Below are 18359 nucleotides of genomic sequence, written 5' to 3'. Positions count from 1 at the left end.
CTGTCTGTACAAGCGCGAGCTACTTGTGACGTCGCCCCCGTACTCCGTACCGTGCGCATCAACGGGGCAATGACCGGTGTAGCAGTACTGCTTGCTCTCTGCCCCTAGATTCCGGGTTAATCTTAAAGCGGTGAGGACCAGGGAATAAAACGCCGCGGAAGCGGGGCCGACAAACGGCAGAGGTGGACGTTGGCGCCCTCTGCATATGGAGTACGGGGGAAAAGACGGTGTAATAAGAGGTGATGCTTTGCTTGTTCATCAGACACGCTGTGAAGAAAATCAATACTACTACTTTTAAGCACTTGGTTCGTAAACCGAAGATTCCTTGGTGGGTACCAGACCCTGCGCCTGCCTAGGTACTCAACCACGTAGGTACCCGGTACTTGCCAGTCTAGTCGTCGCCGTTGCCCGGGGTGATTGATGGTCTCAATCCGTCAACAAGGACCAGGACTCCGTCCGTACAGGTTTTCTGGTTTGCCCGCCATTGCCCAACAGGAACCGCATTCACCGGGCGTCAAGTCGAGACTCGCAGTGCTGCCACTTCTTTTCGCCCGCAGCGTCGAGTTCCCAGATGTCATGTGTCGTCATTTCTAGCGCAAGACACGGCAGCCGCTGCTTTTGCTAACCCTCATGTCTCACCAGTGACCAAAGGCTGGGGCCAGGGCATTCCACTTCCACTTCTATTCCCCAGCACTAAACCGTACACACTGTCTAAGCCAGTATCATTAAAATTAGCATGTCGGCCCGTGTCGTCACCGTACCAGCCGGGAATATATGCTTGCGCAATCCATCTATCTCCGATCCAACGATAGCATCTCATCACCGCCCGTGACTGATCAGGGAAGGAGGGGGGAAAGAAGATGACCATCATAGCATTCGCATTCGTCCGCACAACCCGTCACCCCCTCGAGTAGTACTCATCCTGCATCTTGACCTTCTCTTCTGTGACTCCCCCCGCCACACCCTTAAGCCCGTCAACGTGGTCCTGGGTCCCCCAAAACCTGTCCCTCTCTTCTAGGAGCTCTTTGGCCCAGGCCCTGGTCTCGTCGAGCGTCATCTGGCCCGATACGTAAGCAAACTCACCCAGGTCGAGGGCGCGCTCGGCACGTTTCTCGTACTCCATCATTTGCAGCAGCAGTTCCATCTTGTCAATGTCGTGGACGTACTGACTCTCCAGCGTCTTGGAATCCTCGTACTCGTCCCAGATGGCCCGAATCTCCTCACCGACCGCAGCGTCGTCCTTGTTGCCCAACAGGTTCTTGGTGAGGTAGCTCATGGTCAGGCTCTCGCGTCGACTCTTCTCGGGCTTGGGAACGCCGTCTACGGGGGTGATGTCGCCGACGAGGAGTTCGGCCATGTCGTGGATCAGGCACATCTTGATGCATTTGTGGAGGTCGATGCGCTGCGCAAGCGAAGGAGGGGCGAACATGGAGATGATGGACATGCGGTACATGTGGTCGGCGATGGACTCGCCTCTGCGACTTGTTAGCATCCGCCCGCGGGAACAGGCCAAGGTCGGTTCGTACCTCTCGATGCCGAACCGTCTCCAGCCTTCACGCTTCGTCGTCTTGAGTCGCTCGATCATGTGGAAAAAGGCAAGAGGAGATTGGCCTCCCGACTTGGGAACGTCCCCGGGAATCGCATCCACCACCTTTTCCACTTCCCACTGTCCAGAGACTTTGATCATCGGCGTGAAGCCCAGGTCTAGCCTCGTCAGCCGCGCCGTTTCTTGGAGCTGTCGACTTCAACGCTTACTAGAAATATCGGGCTTGCCGCTGCTCGTCCGTCCCGCTTGTGACCCCATCTTTGCGAGTGGTTGAGGCGATGTGTTTGTCTGGTGGGACTTGCTTTCCGTCGCCCTCTTTTCTCTCTTCAGTCTTCTGTTGTCCCAATCGACGAGTCTTTTCCACGGTGGAAAGGCGTGGCAGGCTCGGAGACTCGACGACCTACTCAACCGGTGAAGCAGTAGGTTACAGGAAACAGGTTTCAGACATGTGCCAAGCACGAACATTGCTGCAGCGACCACTTGGTCAGGGCCCGAGTGACCAATGCGGGTCAGCCGGATTGCAGGGCACCCCGCCGCACCGCACCGCCTTCCAAACGCAGGCGTTGCTGGATCCACCCGCACCGACAACACTCCTTGGGTTTATTTTATAACTACTTTTTTACCTTGCGGTGTGGTCACTGGTTATTAAAACTCTACTGGCTCCGGAGCTGGGTGATCAAAGTCCTTCCAATACACACATCACAAAGCACTCTTCTTTCACGTTTCCTCGGGCACACATCACATGAGGCACATGGCCAACAGCGCCACGAAAGCTCCACGTCGCAAGATAGGTTTTCAACATGGAATACCTGGCTCCCGAGTCCCGGCGACAACTCCCCAGTTACATCGAGTCCGCCAACCTGCGTGAACTCTCGAGGCGGCGAGGCCGAAGCGGGTAGATGAAATATTCAACCTCCTTTGTCGTTCATGGACCTGCCAGTACGAAACAGTCCAAATATGCCCCCCCCCCCCTGGGCTAGTTTGTCTTCGTGGTTCAAGACCTTGGTTCCACCGCAGACGACGCTTCTCTTTAAGCATCCGTGAAACAATCACGATTGTACACGTACAGACACACATTTCCGTTCCCTTCCCCCTTGCCTTGGTCCCTGAATCCCTGAATCCAAGAAAGACCTGTAGTCCATGAATGAGCTGTTATGCGTTTCAATCACCTGGACCCTGGGAGCCTCGTTCGTACACGTCCGAGTGGGCTACACGCCGCCTCCCGCTTGAGGTTTCCTTACTCCCCTGTTTGCTTGCATTGCCTGTGATTCGGTGTACGACGGAGGCAAAGGCGCTGGTCCAGACAGGCCCTGCTGCGGCACTTGCCGATTCGGTTGGCGCCTGATTTTCGCACATAGACGATTGAGAAACATAGTCGACCCAGCAGCCACCATGATGAGTGCAGCGATGACAGTTATTACAATCCAATCTCGATCGTGATTAGGTCCGGCGGCTTTGTCCTCTTCTTTCGACCTGACGAAGCGGAGTACAGACATATTGAGCGTAGGCGCTTGTTCGCACAACTGTACGTAGATCGGTGCTGTGATGTCTGTCAGCGTCCAGGAGGAAAAAGGCCAAGACGACCGTGCACGTTGGACATTACCTGTTGTGTAGCAGTTTGTTGTTTTGACGGGCAAGGGCTCCGGCAGGGACCGGATAAGGAAGCAGAGGATTTCCAAGCTTCTGCACTTGTGACTTGTGACCAAAGATGTCGCCGCAGAAGCACAGGATTTATAGATTTCTCTTCAGCCGTCCAAGTGCCGGTAAACAAACGTTTGGGGGTCCTCGCCTTGTGCTCGTGGCCCCAGCGTCCCATGTGCTTTCAACAGCCATGGGCGGCGGGCATTGCACATGGACGTCATGAGGATTTCCCAAAATGTCCACGCCGAAACCGCCCGCAAGGAAACACAAGTCATTCGTGCCCCTTGATTCCTATGGTTTGTCGTACGCGAGCCATCCTCACACACGCACACACACACACACACCCTGCAAAGAAAGAAAGAAAAACGACAAAGACACGCCGCAGCGCGGGCAAAATCAGCAACTCTCCCAAATGTCTTTCACATACCCTTCCGTCAGCCGCTCGTCGCTCCCATAAGCCTGCTGCCAGCCGACGAACCCCCGGTCCAGCACATACACCTCCTGCTGTGTGCCAATCTTCTTCCCGCCACCCGGGCTCCCGAGCAGCCCGTCCCTTTCCCTGAGATACTTGAGTGCGGCGCTCGGGCCACGCTGCTGACTGAGGGCGCAGTGGAAAATGACCGTCTTTTTGTCCTGCAGCTTGCGCACGAGGGTGGGCATCATGGCTTCGAGTTGGCCGCTGGGAATGTTGGCGGAACCCTTGATGTGGCCGCCTACGTGGTCTGCAACGATGGTCATTGACATGAACTTTGACAGACGTATTGATGGCCAGTGTAGCCGGGGACCTGTGATGCACCTGGTGTTCCTCGAGGGCTTACATACCGTCATCGCGCACGTCGATAATGGCGTACGACGTATCGGCCGTGTCCTTCTCGGCCAGAATCTTTTCAGAGAGAGACTTCGCGGACATGCGCTGCAGACTGGACATCGTGGTCATGGTACGGACGAGGGAGAGCGAGTGCTTCTGTACGGCGAGCCTGGACAGTATCATCAAATTTTGGCGGACAAAAAAAGAGTGAGCGCAGCTTGAGATGGCAAGAGAAGGGTTCAAATGGGCATCGGGGATGTCGAGGGTGTCGAGGGTGTCGAGGCGGGGGGTCCACTTCGGCCGAGGTGAGTTTCGGAAGCATCCAGAGGGACCAGGACGGGGCATCGTGATAGGCTACTACTTGGGTTGCCATTGCCGATTCTGTTTCTGCGATTCACACCATTCACTGGCCAGCCAGTCTATTGCACTGACCACAGTCTTTTACGCAAAGCGAACAATTCTAAATCTTCGTTTCTCGGAAATGGATATCATGCGCTCTTCCAAACTCCACAAATGCAACCCGACTCCAAATGACACAGGCAACCTACCCAAGGAGTGTCATATGTTACAACATACAACGCCCTGCAACCGTACCAAAGACGTAACCAACGATTAAAGTTTCAGGCCTTTCCTAACCATCCCGCATTGATGAAGAAATCGAATATTCTGGCTCCTTTTTGTGAGTCAAGTCGGCATATTTCCTTGGCTTGCTTCTTCTTAAGCGTCCCGTTGGTCTTGAGCGCCTCCTTCAGTATCTGCTCTTTGATCATCAAGTAGGGCTTGGGCTGTAGTCGAATAATCTCGCACAGCTTGGCTTCGTCAGGCGTGAGCAGGTGCAGGTCCGCTGCAGTGTCTTGGTTCAGTTGAAGAGGTTGCACACCGGAAATAGGCTGCGGTGTGTATCTTTGTCTGGCCGGCGCCTGGCCATGAATACCGTCAACCCCGTTCATCCCATTAGCATGCCCGTTGACTAGGGGTTTGCTCTCGCCATTGATGGTCTCGCCATTCGTCTGAGCAGGACGAATGGCGAGTTCCGGGGCAACGAGAAGCGACGCGCCGCTGGGTGCTTCAGGCGCAGCTTGCTGTTTTGATCGTTGGTTGCTGGCAAGCCTCTCTCTGTCCATGGACCCCAAGGGAATAGCCTTTTGTATCCGAGCAGCCTTTTCTGTTTCGTACTTTTCGCCACTTCTCAAGTCCCCAATCTTCAAGCTGCGCCATTCTTGTAGCTGGGCGATGGCTTGGCGCAAATTCTGCTCATCGATAATTCCCTGGTTGAAGTCCTCGAAATCTTTGTGATTCATTATCCTGGCGAAAGGCTTGGCCTTTTGTAACATATCTTTCTCTTCCTTTGATCGCTTTTTCTCAATCTTGGTGTTTTCCCTGTATTCTAACAAATCGTGTTCAAAAATGACCTTTTTGCGATCCACACGTTGCGTCAGCCGACAGTTGTAAATATCCATGACGGTGAGCTTGAGCTCCATCTCCGGTTCGAGTTCACCAGTGCGCGGGTTCATGCCATCGCCAGGATCAAATTGCATGTGCTGAACGGCCTCTTCTGCCTCGTTGGCATATTCAGTTTCGAATTCAAGACGACCCGGCATGAAGCCCTGGATTTCGTGACAGCTGGGCACGCTGGCGGTGGGTTTGGTTTTGGGCTGCAACGCTGGCGCGCTTTTGGACTTTTCTCGCCGCTCCTCGATCCGCCTCTTCTTTTGCGCCTGGAACTCTTCTCGGGGCACTTCGTTTGCGAGCTCACAATCGTGCAGCCTGCATCGTTTCGGCAGCGGAAAATTCGGGGAGTTGACGTAAGTTTCAAGATAGTGGTCGCGAACCTCGTCCTTCTCGCGAAACCCGCCAATGTGGTCGGCAATATCCGCCCATGACCCAAGACCGTACGTTTCGGCGCCCTCCAAAAGCAAGAGTTCTTCGTCCGCACCCCATTCGCGTTCGAAAATGGGGAACGAGTTCTGCTCAATTACCCGGAACTCATGGTTGGCGGGGTCGTGATTATTGCGAGACTCCCCTTTGGCGAAGCAGGAGACGCATAAGTCGAAATCGGAACATGATTGGTCTGCACACCTAATGCGAACCTATTTAAAGCAGAAGTAAACAATTTAGTGGGCAGGACCTCCCGTGAAAGTCGCAAAGATTGATCTTGTATGACACTTGGCTAACTCGGTGTGGAAATCACGTACCGTTGATGTGATGTCCGATGAGCAAACGTCGCAAACATATTTCACACCACCCTCACCCCTCGTGACCGTCTTCTTACGAATGACACCCATTTGTCACCGTGAATATAGCGCTTTCAAAAGGCCCTCCGATGCGCCTGCTCCCAACCATGGGTTTGTCTCCGCAGCAAATACCGGTCGGCGGAGGGCACTGGTGAGGCTATAAACGAAGGTTGGCGGTTATGAAGTGCCAATTTTCCTGATAAGATGTGTATTATGATAAAATCTGTTTCGACGCGCGACTGCTTTGATGAAATCGTGGAGGCAAGCTGCCGGAGTGAGGTCGGATATTGGATGGATGTCGCGATGCGACGTGGATCCCTACAATTGCGCCGAGCCAGTCGTTGGTGGGGAAGCATGGGCAGGACTGGCAGCATTGGAAATACGTAGCATCATCACGTGATTCCACATTCATACAGTCGTCTACCCCACATGCAACGATCATCCAATGGCGCCGCCTTGAAGTGGAGTAATCGGCCCAGAAGCCGCCACGATTGGCCGAAACCTCCGCCCGCATAACTTTGGCGCGCCGACCCGTTGGTTATTCTATCCGTTGAATAACAGTTGTAACGTCACAACAGGTGTATGATGTCTGGTCCACATTCCCTCTCTCCCTATTTCTTATTTTGAGGGCTGTGCTAATTCCAGGGCGCTCTGTTGTCTCTCAAACACCCTTCCCCCTTCCTCCGTCGTCATCATGCCCGACAAGATACTTGACGACATTTCCCACAGGAGATACAATCCTCTTACCGACAGTTGGCTACTTGTCTCGCCGCATCGGACCAAGCGACCCTGGCAGTAAGTATGAATCCCAGTATGCTGCCTGGCGGGTCGTCTGACGCCTGCCGTTTTGCAGAGGAGCCCAAGAAGCTGCAGTTGCCAATACTTTGCCCGAATATGATCCCAAGGTTTGCAAATTCCACCACTTGTCGAGCGAAACGGTAGGTAACACAATCTACAGTGCTATCTGTGTCCTGGAAATACTCGTGCTTCAGGTGACACAAATCCCAACTACGGCAAGACGTTCGCCTTCGTCAATGATTACAGCGCCGTGAAAGAGCAACAGCCAGACTATGTGCCTGACACTAAACCCAACGGTATGCCAAAGCACGATTCGTCTGACAAGAACTATTATTTACTCTTCTGCAGATCTGGAGTCGATGCTCTTGAGAGCCCAGGGCGTCAAGGGCGTCTGCTATGTTCTCACCTTCTCGCCAAAACACCACCTCACTCTAGCAGACATGCCTGCCCCAGACATTCTGCCCGTCATCGAGCACTGGACCCGCATTTACGGCAACCACATTGCCTCCTCGAACCCCTTGGCAAAGCTTGCCGAAAAGCTGGAAATATCCTTGTCAAGGGATGAAGCACCCATCCCCAAAGATGAGTACCGTTACATGCAGATCTTCGAGAACAAGGGCTCTGCCATGGGTTGTTCAAATCCCCATCCCCATTGCCAAGTGTGGGCGACAAACACCATGCCCGAGGAGCCTGCAAAAGAGCTCGCCCATATGACCAAATACCGTGCGAACAATGGCGGTCGACACTTGCTGGAAGATTATGTTCAGTTGGAGCTTGTCAAGGAGGAGCGCGTCCTCTGGCAAAACAAGTCGTTTGTAGTGGTATGCCCCTGGTGGGCGGTCTGGCCATTCGAGACACTCATCCTTCCCAAGAGACATATACGATCCTTGGTGGACTTTGAGGCCGAGGAGAGGCTGCAGTTTGTCGAAGCCATACACGAGGTCACAAGGCGTTATGATAATCTCTTCGAGTGCAGTTTCCCGTACAGTTCGGGAATTCACCAGGCGCCGCTTCAGGGAACAAAGGAGGAGATTGAAAATTCGTACTTTCACATGCACTTCTACCCGCCCCTGCTGCGTTCTGCAACGGTCAAAAAATTCCTCGTTGGATACGAGCTCATGGCTGAGCCGCAAAGAGACATCACTCCCGAACAGGCGACGGCTCGTCTGCGAGATTGCGGCGGGGATTTATACAGGAAAAGCTTAGCGTGAAGTAAACGATTAAACATAAATGAACTTATACCTATCGGCCGCCTCGCTGGCCACGAGAGCTATTCGCGACAATCATCCACCCGTTTCATCCGTTGCGTTCCATTGTCTTATCGATCAGGTGAGCGCTCACTGACAAGGGGGCGCCCATATGATTTAGTTGATCTCAACATAGTGCTCGCGAACAAGAGGCATCCAAATCAAGGCGCAGGTTGCGAGCGCAAAGGGAAACGCCTGAGGAAGGCCAAAGGTCATGCTTTTAAACACAAACTTCTCGCTGGCGAAATGGCCCAACGCCACGATATACGTCCAGTAGGCAATGTTGTACACAGGACCAATGTGCAGGTTGTAAGCTGCATAGCAGCGGACAATAGAGGTGATGAGGGTCCATGTGCCAAAGAGTCGACCGGCCAGTGGGGTTACCTGGTCAGTTGCTTTCGGGTCATTCTGGGCGGACACGAGCTTGTCGACGGAGTCTTCGGGGCTGAAGGTCGCTGTTGCGGGAGGCAGTCTAGGGTTTCGGATGAAGCGACCATTATACACGCGCCTCGTGAAGTGGAGGGTTGTGTATGTCTGTAGGCAGTTGCCAATAGAGACAATGGAGAGCTGTAGACGACGGTTGATAAGCTTGGCCTTTCAGGTGGTTCGTACGCGTCCGCGCGCGGTGCAACGTACGACGAGCATGTAGTAGGGTAAAACACCCTGTGCCTCTGGGAGGAGAGACTTGACGAAGTCCATTGCAAAACAGGACCTTGGGAGAGTATCAAATCGTTGACGGCGAGCGGGAGCCTTGCGAGATGTCTAGGATGGAGGTAAAATTTCACCATACTGGACAAAGGCTCCAGTGGACCCTAGCGGCTGGCCCCACCAGTGGTAGTACAGACGAATAGTTAATTCAAATCAGATTAATAAGGCGTCATCATAAAACACTACCCTACAGTAGAGGGTTGAACGTTTCAAGGTCAAGACGAGGCGCAACTGAATAGCAACACATCCATAAAGTCAGACCTCGTCGACATGGCGTTCAACTACTTAAGTGAGTACCTCGGTGAATGGGCGTATTGGGGGTGGGGTGGAGGATGGATACCCCTAGCTCAACAAATTCCTGCGAGCAAATGCTTTTATTACTCGCGGCTCTGCCGGACCCCTTGTAGATGCAGACAGACTTGGAAGAAATCGTCACTCTCTAATACCAGTCAAGTAGATTGGCTTTCTCCATGGTGCAATCCCTTTTTTTCGATGCAATCATTGACGCGGAGTTGCGCCTCCTCCGTCTTGCCTGGAGATAGATAGAGATCTCTGTTTGGCCAGGTACAGCTGCCAGGCGCTAGACTCGAAAGGGCTGCCACCGCGCTCCAGACTGCTGTTGAGCCTCCATATTTCGAAACTCGATACATGCATGCTGCCCCATCCCCCATCACGTTGGCCTCCCACTGACACAATTTCTCTCCGACTCCAAGCATTGTCTCGACCATTTGCTCATCATGGATAAGGTGCTAGAGAGTTCCTACGTAGGGAGCATCAAGTCGCATGTAGCGCAACTCGGCCCGATTCCACAGCCGGTGCTAGTTGCCTTCGCTGGCATTGGCGCACTCTGGCTGGGAAGCAAGCTCCTTAGCTATCTCCAGCTTGTCATGAGTGCATTCGTCTACTCCGGACATAATGTAAGTTCCCCAGTCGAGCTCTGGAATTTTCTAGCCACGTGACTCATGTATTTCTATCATCGTAGCTTCGCAAGTATGGCCGCGCCGGATCGTGGGCCGTCGTCACCGGCGCGTCGGATGGCCTTGGTAAAGAGTACGCCTCCCAACTCGCTGCCAAGGGCTTCAACCTCGTCCTCGTTTCGCGAACCAAATCCAAGCTCGAGTCGCTCGCCACGGAGTTGGAAGAGAAATATCATGACAAAGACATTGAAATCAAGATCCACGCCATGGATTTCGCCAAGGACGACGATGTCGATTACGAGAAGCTCGCCGATATTGTTCGTGGCCTCGACGTTGCTATTCTGATCAACAACGTCGGACAAAGTCATAGCATACCCGTTCCTTTCCTTGAGACGCCCAAGGAAGAGCTTCAGGATATTGTTACTATCAACTGTTTGGGAACGCTGAAGATTACCCAAATTGTTGCTCCTATTCTCAAGCAGCGCAAGCATGGACTAATTCTGACCATGGGCTCTTTTGGCGGCTGGACTCCTACCCCATACCTGGCCACCTACTCTGGCAGCAAAGCCTTCCTCCAGCAATGGAGCAATGCCCTTTCGTCTGAGCTTGCTGATGATCACGTTGACGTTTATCTGGTTCTTAGCCACCTGGTTACCACTGCCATGAGTAAGGTCCGCCGCCCGAGTCTCCTGATTCCCAATGCCCGTAATTTTGTCCAGGCTGCTCTTGGCAAGGTTGGTCTTGGTGGTTATCAGACAGCTCCCAACACTTACACTCCTTGGTGGAGTCACTCTTTCATGCTGTGGTTGATTGAGAACGTTCCTGGCGTTAACAGCCCTGTCACCATCTGGTATAACAAGAAGATGCACTTGGATATTCGGAGGCGGGCCCTTCGCAAGCAGGCTCGTGAAGCCAAGAAGCAGTAGATAATGTGGCGTTGGCCTTGAAGTTTGCAAAATCGCCAGCTTTGAAGATCCTGGAACAAAGGGCGGCGTCCATGGGAGGCACATTCATATAGTATCGAGCCTCCAAGTAATGTCGTGGCGGACAGGGGCGAGGGATGTCGAGCATTATGATCTCATGGAACATCATTATTCGGTTGGCGGTATGGACACGTGCTTGAAGTTGGCTGCAGGTACTTGTGTCAATTTATTCTACAATGACCCTGATTATTCATACAGTAACCAGATTGAGTAATTGAGTTCAGTCAAGTGTTATTGCCTTCATGTTGTAATCCTTTTCTTTGCTGAGGAGCTTGGGTTTTTGATGCGAGTGCTGACTCCGGATTAACCGTGGGGCCGGCTTCGCGGATGCCGCAGGTTAAAATAACAAAAAAAAAAAAACCTGCCTGCGGTGCACTTTTCTGCCACGACCCGACTGCCACCCCCACTCATGCGGCGTACAGCTGCAGATAGATGAGTCAAGGAGCCACAACCCACGCACTAGACATGCTATTCTCTCTTATATAAGTGTGTTGGCTCCGGCATGCTATCTGCGTTGAACAGACGCCTATACCCAATACCAGTTGCGCGAACGGGTCATTCACTTGGTATACTGTTCCGTCGCCGTTTGACGGCCCCATCTCTTCCACGACAACTTGCCGCAACCCTTGCGTACCAAGAAGACAACATGGCGACCCCAGACAGTAAGACGCCAAAAGGCCCAACGGTTACGCTGAAAACCCCCAAGGGAACGCGGGACTGGAGCGGACAGGACATGTTGCTGCGCGAGGAAGTCTTGTACGTGCTGTCGCGAGGACCTGTGCTGCCCCTGACGGGGAGAATTTGTATGAGGCGAGACGGCTAACCGAGCGCTTCAGCCAAATGATCACCGATGTATTCAAACGGCATGGTGGCACCCCTCTTGATACCCCTGTGTTTGAGTTGAAAGAGATTCTTGCAGGAAGTGAGTTGCGCTGGAGCGTGTGCGCTGCACAATTGAGATCGTCTCGTCTAACTCCTAGTAGAATATGGGGAAGATTCCAAGCTCATCTACGACCTGCAAGACCAGGGCGGCGAGCTCTGCTCTCTTCGATACGATTTAACAGTTCCCTTTGCCCGTTGGCTCGCCATGAACAACATACAAGCTGTAAAGCGTTACCACATTGCCAAAGTCTACCGAAGAGACCAACCGGCCATTGCCCGTGGACGATATCGCGAGTTTCACCAGTGCGATTTCGACATTGCTGGCGTGTACGATCCTATGATTCCTGATGCTGAAGTCTTGCGAATTATAGTTGAGGTGTTTGAGGCCTTACAGCTTGGAGTCACCATCAAGCTCAACCATAGACAAGTTCTTGACGGCATGTTCGCCGTGGCAGGCGTCGCCCCCGAGAAGATCAGGACGATTAGTTCGGCCGTTGATAAGCTGGACAAGATGTCCTGGGAAGATGTCAAGAAGGAGATGGTTGAAGAGAAGGGCCTTGCTAGCGAGGTGGCTGACCGAATTGGCGAATATGTTCGTCATGCGGGAACTATTTCCGAGACGTTGCAGCTTCTCAACTCCAGGGAGGAGCTCGTCGCAAACGAACAAGTCAAGCGCGGACTTGATGACATGGCCTTGCTTTCTTCATACGTTGAGGCCTTCGGCATTGCCGACAAGATATCCTTTGATCTCTCTCTTGCTCGAGGTCTCGATTATTACACTGGCTTGATTTACGAAGTCATCAACCTACCCCCCAAGCCTGAAGAGGGCCAGGACTCCGGCAAGAGATCAAAGAAGGACGATCCCGCCAGCCAAGTAGGCAGTATTGCTGCTGGCGGCCGTTACGACAACCTGGTAGGAATGTACGGCAAGCGGCAGATTCCTTGCGTAGGTATTTCCTTTGGTGTTGACCGCATTTTCACCATCTTGGAGGCACGACGCAAAAAAGAAGGGCTCGAGCAAAGACGAGGCGTGGACGTGTATGTCATGGCTTTTGGCGATAAGACGTTCAATGGTCTTCTTCCGGAACGCATGGCAGTTGCCCAGAGGTTGTGGAGCGCCGGTATCCGCGCAGAGTTTTCTCCGAAGGTCAAGCCTAAGCTGCCCCAGCAATTCAAGGCTGCCGAAGGTGTGCCGTTAGGAGTCATTTTGGGTCAGTCGGAGCTCGACGCCGGCCAGGTCAGACTCAAGAGACTGGGACAAGGAGAGAACAAGGGAGATGACAAGCCTGCGGAGAAGGACGATGGAAAATTAGTTCCATTGGACAACTTGGCTGATGAAGTCAAAAAGCTACTTATCTAGCGGACTCCATGAATTAGAATGGGCAAAGTCAATTAGGTAAAAAAATATAAACAATAGACGTACGAGGCAGAAGGTACAATATGTCTCTGACAAGCTGCGTGCTTTACATTGGGCACCGTCCTGCCCATGCAGATTGGAAAGTTGGAAACGATTAAAACAAGTCATGATTGGCAGCGCCTAGAGTCGAGAATAATTTACACACCAACCAGCGGCTTATTACGAACAAGACTATTTACAAAAGAAATCGGGCATGAATCTGCCAGTGTTGCCATCAGAGCTGTGCTGTGGCTGGCCTGCAACCTCATTGGGCCTAGCGCCAAAATCACCCTTGTCACGAAAATTCCCAAGCTTCAATTGCCAGCCTCCGCAGCTCAGCTCTGCCTTCCGTCGCTTCTCGAAACTCTTCGTTGCCGCCTGACACATAACGCATTATTTCTTCTTTTCTAATCGCGAGAGATTGCTGGGCTTGAAGCTCGATCGCTGGGCTACAGAAATCCTGAGTCGACGCAGCTGCGACGCGACAACCCACCAGACGGTGGCGCGGACCGAGTCTGTCGACGTTTTTGAATGGCCCAATATCGCGTCGAGCCGATCTTCTTGCATCGCTCTCTAGCCCAGCCGAACCAACACTGGGCGATTGGCGGAGCCTTCTCGCTGGCCTTGCGCGGGATTCAGCTCATGGTGAAGCTGTTGATTGTTGCTCGACATGTCGTTCCCTCAGACCACGCCTCTGCGGCCCTTGCCAGGCGCGTTCTTGAACACGCCTGCGGTGGCTTCGAGATTTCAGTCTGGCTCTGACCCCGTGCGACGACAGCTATTTCCGCCCCCTTCTAGTCATCAACCTGGCGGCCAGGCTGGTGGAAATTTGGCCTCTGGCGGGTTATGCGCAACGGCGACAAATGGCGGTGGTTTAGTTTCGTCGAGGTCCTCAACGGCTCTGACGCCGGCGAATGCTGCTGGAGATGCTGGCTTGGCTGCTTCCAATCCGCCGCCGACGCCGCGGTTTGAAAATGTGCCCCCAGTCGTGAAGGCTGCAAAGGCTATTAATGCCTTTTTACAAGCGGACGAGAGTTTCCCGGACCTGGATTCGTATTGCAGGCGTAAGGCACTAAGCAGACCTCGTGGATAAAGACATGCTAATTGAGAGGACTCAGAGGGTGCTTCTTCCGATTATGAGCTCCCGAGATCCGAATCGTCTTGGGCCCCTTTCCACAAGACGCAAATGTATCCGATTCCGAACCAAGTATTCGATCATTACAATGCGGGAGAACTTCAAACCTTGATGGGGTTGTTTGCCGAGATTAACCACGCCTGGGTTGTTATTGACAATTCCTTGTACCTGTGGGATTACACTCACGCCGACCCTGAGCTGATCGGATTCGAAGAACAAACGCATACTATCCACGCAGTCGCACTGGTACCTCCGAAGCCGGGCATTTTTGTCAAGACAATTACACATATTCTTGTCGTCGCTACGTCATCGGAGATGATCCTACTTGGTCTATCAGCTACAGAAACGCCTGCTGGTACCAAGTCTGTCGCGCTATATCAGACCAAGATGAACCTACCTCTGCGTGGCAATGATGTTCGCGTAATTTCGGGATCAGCCGATGGCCGGATCTTCTTTGGCGGTAGCAGCGACATCGATATCAACGAGGTTTACTACCAATCTGAGGAAAAGTGGTTCTCAAATAGATGCGGCAGAATCAATCACACAAACCCGGGATGGGCATCAGTAGTCTCGTTGCAGGCCAGTTTCTGGTCTCACAAAGAGCCTGAACACCTGGTCGACATTGTTGTCGATGACTCAAGAAAGCTTGTCTATACGCTGTCAAGCAGATCGACCATTCGAACGTATCACATGGATGCGCCTGACCGCTTGAACAAGGTCATTGAGAAGGAGAAAATCCACTGTCTGCGCGACATTGCCCACATGATTACACAATCCAAATTGCTTACCGACAAGTTAAGAATAGTATCCATAAGCCCAATTACGAAGCAGGAGGCGTCCAAACTTCATCTCATGGCGCTGACTGACTCCGGCTGCCGACTTTTCTTCAGCGCTACAAATGCGTCATCGTACCTCTACGGATCACAATCCAACCTGGCGCCTCAAAGTATGCAGGTGCAATTTATCAAATTTCCGCCCAGCCAGAACGCTAGACGGTCGGGACAGTTTGCCCCGACTGGCCAGGCTGGAGAGTCAGTGGTCGATCTGGAATCGACCATGCTCACGGCCAGCCGGCAAGGTATTCGTTTTGCTCCTGGTTTCTTCTTGGACTTTGTGAGTAGCGGAAGCGATGCCAATATAGACACCTTATTTGTGTCTGCACCGGAGACGGGACGAATCAAGCGCGTATCGCCTACTACACCTCTACGATACTTTGAGCAGGGGTGCTGGATTAACATTGGTAGCAGAGCGGAAGCCGTTGGGCTCATCACCAAGCCCTTTGCTGCGGCCGCGCAGCCGCTCGGATTCGGCAATGAACTTGCAGTACAATTCGACGAGCCCCCAAGCGAGTTTGCCGTTTTGACCAACACAGGAATTCACGTCATTCGTCGACGGCGTCTCGTTGACACCTTTGCTGCTGCAATCCGCGACGCTCCCGGCGATGAAGTTTTGGACACCATTACACGCCGGTTGATTCAGTTGTATGGCCGGGTTGAGACCATCTCAACGGCCCTTGCTATTGCCTGCGGCCACGGCGGAGATGGAAGGCCAGGCGCTACGAGGGCTATCGATCAGGCGACGGAGGACAGAGCCCGCGCCCTGTTTGTCGACTTTGGCGGCCAACCTACCATGGCCGAGACCGACGGTACAGCGCTGACCACGGAATCTGTCAAACTGTCTTCCCGCCATGATGCCCTGGCTCTCTATCTATCCCGTCTCATCCGCAAGTTATGGAAGGCACCCGTTGTCAGAACCGGAGTTTCGCCTACCGGTGGCATGACAATTGATTCTGCGATTCCCTTGTCCAAACTTGGCACCACTCAAGAAAATTTGGAGAGGCTCCGGAGGTTCATCGAGACCAACCGCGGTCTGATACAGGGAATGTCTGGCCCATCTGATCTCCAAAGGGTTTCTACGAGACAAGAGGAGGTTGCGCTACAGGCCGAACACCAAGCGTTGCATGCTCTCCAGAAGATGATGGAGAGCATTTCAGAAGGCATTTCCTTTGTGCTGATGCTTTTCGATGAGCGAGTTGCCGACATCTTCACCAGACTAGATGAAGTCTCGCGGCAACAACTGAGAGAGCTCAGCTACGAGAAGCTATTCTCACAGGACGATGGGAGGGATCTCGCCAAGCTTCTGGTCAAGGCAATTGTTAACAGAAATATCGAGAGTGGCTCTAATGTCGAGACCGTAGCCGATGCCTTGCGAAGACGGTGCGGCAGCTTTTGCAGCCCCGACGACGTCGTCATCTTCAAGGCCCAGGAGCAACTCAAGCGAGCTTCAGAGCAGCCTGTCAACACTAACCAATTCCGAAATCTTCTACACGAGAGTTTGAAGCTTTTCGAAAAGGTTGCTGGCAGCCTGGCGCTTGCCAACTTGCAAGCTGCGGTCACGCAGTATGTCGACATGAAATATTACGCTGGAGCTGTTCAGTTATGTCTTGTTGTTGCTCGTGAAAAGGATCGCGGTAACTCGGCTCTCGCTTGGGTCAATGACGGCAAGCCACCAGGAGACCCCCGTGCAAATGCGTTCAACGACCGAAAGCGGTGCTACGATATGATTCATGACGTGCTTGGCCATTTGGATGCCGCGTCAAGTATTGAGCCAGAAATGATTGACGGCAAGCTCACTCTGATCGCCACCAAGAGACGAGAGGCATATGATGTGGTGAACGGGTCGGATGATGAAGTGTTTCACTTTGATCTATACGAGTGGTACATTCAACAAGGATGGACGGACCGCATCTTGGCTATTGACTCCCCTCATGTCATTACATTTTTGGAGCGTCTGGCCGGTACCAATGTCGAGCATGCTGATCTCCTCTGTCGCTTCTACACCAACCGCAGCCGTTTCTTTGACGCCGCAGAAGTTCAAGCCCAGCTGGCCAACTCTGATTTCCCCATCGGCATCAAGGAACGCATCAGGCTGCTGTCCCTTGCCAAGGCTAATGCCAACGTCGCGACGGTTGGTGTGAGCCGACAGCAGCAGCAGCAGGTCAACCACCAAGTTACCGACCTCCTCGACGTGGCCAACATCCAGGACGACTTACTGCAGCGGCTCAAGGCGGACGATAGGATTGACCCCGAGCGAAAGGCCGAGATTGAACTTGCTCTCGACGGTAAAATTCAGGGGCTCTCAGAGGTACGTACCGTCATTGCCGCAAACGTGCCGATCGTTGGATTAACAAACGGCAGCTGTTCAATGACTATGCGGATCAAGCAGGCTATTACGATTTATGCCTGCTGATCTACCACGCAGCCAACTACCGCAACCCTACCACCATCGCGGGAACGTGGAGCAATCTGATCCAGCAGACACACGACGAAGTCATGGCGAGACAGGAGAAGCCCGAACCGGGCATGCCTACCCCCCCCTTGCCATACGAGGCAGTCTCCAGCAAGATCCAGAACATTGCGCACCACACCTCCCTCGACAGCTTTGTGTTCCCCATCCAGACACTACTTCCGGAGCTGTGTCGCTATGCAGTGGCCTACCAGCAGGACGCCACGATTGGCGCCGATCCGACATGGCCTGTACAGCTATTCCTCACCCTCGGCGTATCCCACGATATGATTGTGAGAGTGCTCGAGAACATCTTCGACACCCAGGACTACGGCTTCAGCGGCATGGCTCGAAACCGCATCATCGAGATCATAGCGTACGTCGTCAACGACTGGGTTGCAGACGTGCGTCGACGCGGCGGTGCCGGCAAGGGCGGATCTATCGGACCCCCCGTCGCCGACCTCGTTGGCCGATGCGAATCTGCTCTCCCTCCACCAGGGCAGGGCAACAACAACGGAGGCGCGGATCTGGCAGACGTCAGACGGGTGTTGAGGTCGCTGAGGAGGGAAATCTCAGGATTGATCGAGAGAGTCCCCACCGGGAGCTTGAGGTTCATGTGATTCAACGGGACGGGCGCACGCAAACAAGGCGGCATTGCGGTGTTGTCGAACTTGATAAACTTGATGGTTAATTGGGAAGCAGCAGTCGTTGCTTGGAGGGCGAGGGGGCTCAAGCGACAGTCTCATAGCGTTGGTTGTACGAGAACATTTCCAACCATG

The 18359-nt window shown here is 53.2% G+C and overlaps 8 protein-coding genes across 8 annotated transcripts; 4 read left to right on the top strand and 4 right to left on the bottom strand.

Moving 5' to 3' along the window:
- Positions 1-898: 898 nt before the first annotated feature.
- Positions 899-1804, bottom strand: MAM_02669 (HD domain protein; the record flags this gene model as incomplete). The annotated part of the gene is made up of 3 exons (XM_040821468.1): positions 899-1475; positions 1527-1704; positions 1756-1804. 3 exons carry the CDS (start codon positions 1802-1804, stop codon positions 899-901), a joined length of 804 nt encoding a protein of 267 aa, XP_040680882.1.
- A 1779-nt stretch (positions 1805-3583) lies between these two features.
- On the bottom strand, positions 3584-4340 carry MAM_02668 (Rhodanese-like protein; the record flags this gene model as incomplete). Its single annotated transcript, XM_040821467.1, has 2 exons — positions 3584-3909; positions 4010-4340. 2 exons carry the CDS (start codon positions 4338-4340, stop codon positions 3584-3586), a joined length of 657 nt encoding a protein of 218 aa, XP_040680881.1.
- A 275-nt stretch (positions 4341-4615) lies between these two features.
- On the bottom strand, positions 4616-6280 carry MAM_02667 (transcriptional adaptor-like protein; the record flags this gene model as incomplete). Its single annotated transcript, XM_040821466.1, has 2 exons — positions 4616-6085; positions 6191-6280. 2 exons carry the CDS (start codon positions 6278-6280, stop codon positions 4616-4618), a joined length of 1560 nt encoding a protein of 519 aa, XP_040680880.1.
- Positions 6281-6923: 643 nt separating this feature from the next.
- MAM_02666 (Galactose-1-phosphate uridylyltransferase) lies at positions 6924-8238 on the top strand (the record flags this gene model as incomplete). Its single annotated transcript, XM_040821465.1, has 4 exons — positions 6924-7024; positions 7083-7134; positions 7188-7323; positions 7376-8238. 4 exons carry the CDS (start codon positions 6924-6926, stop codon positions 8236-8238), a joined length of 1152 nt encoding a protein of 383 aa, XP_040680879.1.
- A 153-nt stretch (positions 8239-8391) lies between these two features.
- MAM_02665 (transmembrane domain-containing protein) lies at positions 8392-8973 on the bottom strand (the record flags this gene model as incomplete). Its single annotated transcript, XM_040821464.1, has 2 exons — positions 8392-8841; positions 8911-8973. The coding sequence occupies 2 exons, from the start codon at positions 8971-8973 to the stop codon at positions 8392-8394; spliced, it is 513 nt and encodes a 170-aa protein (XP_040680878.1).
- Positions 8974-9719: 746 nt separating this feature from the next.
- MAM_02664 (3-ketoacyl-CoA reductase) lies at positions 9720-10825 on the top strand (the record flags this gene model as incomplete). Its single annotated transcript, XM_040821463.1, has 2 exons — positions 9720-9899; positions 9965-10825. The coding sequence occupies 2 exons, from the start codon at positions 9720-9722 to the stop codon at positions 10823-10825; spliced, it is 1041 nt and encodes a 346-aa protein (XP_040680877.1).
- A 703-nt stretch (positions 10826-11528) lies between these two features.
- On the top strand, positions 11529-13124 carry MAM_02663 (histidyl-tRNA synthetase; the record flags this gene model as incomplete). The annotated part of the gene is made up of 3 exons (XM_040821462.1): positions 11529-11638; positions 11719-11804; positions 11866-13124. The coding sequence occupies 3 exons, from the start codon at positions 11529-11531 to the stop codon at positions 13122-13124; spliced, it is 1455 nt and encodes a 484-aa protein (XP_040680876.1).
- Positions 13125-13830: 706 nt separating this feature from the next.
- MAM_02662 (nucleoporin Nup157/170) lies at positions 13831-18200 on the top strand (the record flags this gene model as incomplete). The annotated part of the gene is made up of 3 exons (XM_040821461.1): positions 13831-14224; positions 14279-17439; positions 17493-18200. 3 exons carry the CDS (start codon positions 13831-13833, stop codon positions 18198-18200), a joined length of 4263 nt encoding a protein of 1420 aa, XP_040680875.1.
- Between the last annotated feature and the right edge of the window lie 159 nt (positions 18201-18359).

Source organism: Metarhizium album, assembly GCF_000804445.1.
Source record: "Metarhizium album ARSEF 1941 chromosome Unknown scaffold_4, whole genome shotgun sequence".
Taxonomy (NCBI): Eukaryota; Fungi; Ascomycota; class Sordariomycetes; order Hypocreales; family Clavicipitaceae; genus Metarhizium; species Metarhizium album.
This window is presented reverse-complemented; position numbering and strand designations above follow the sequence as displayed.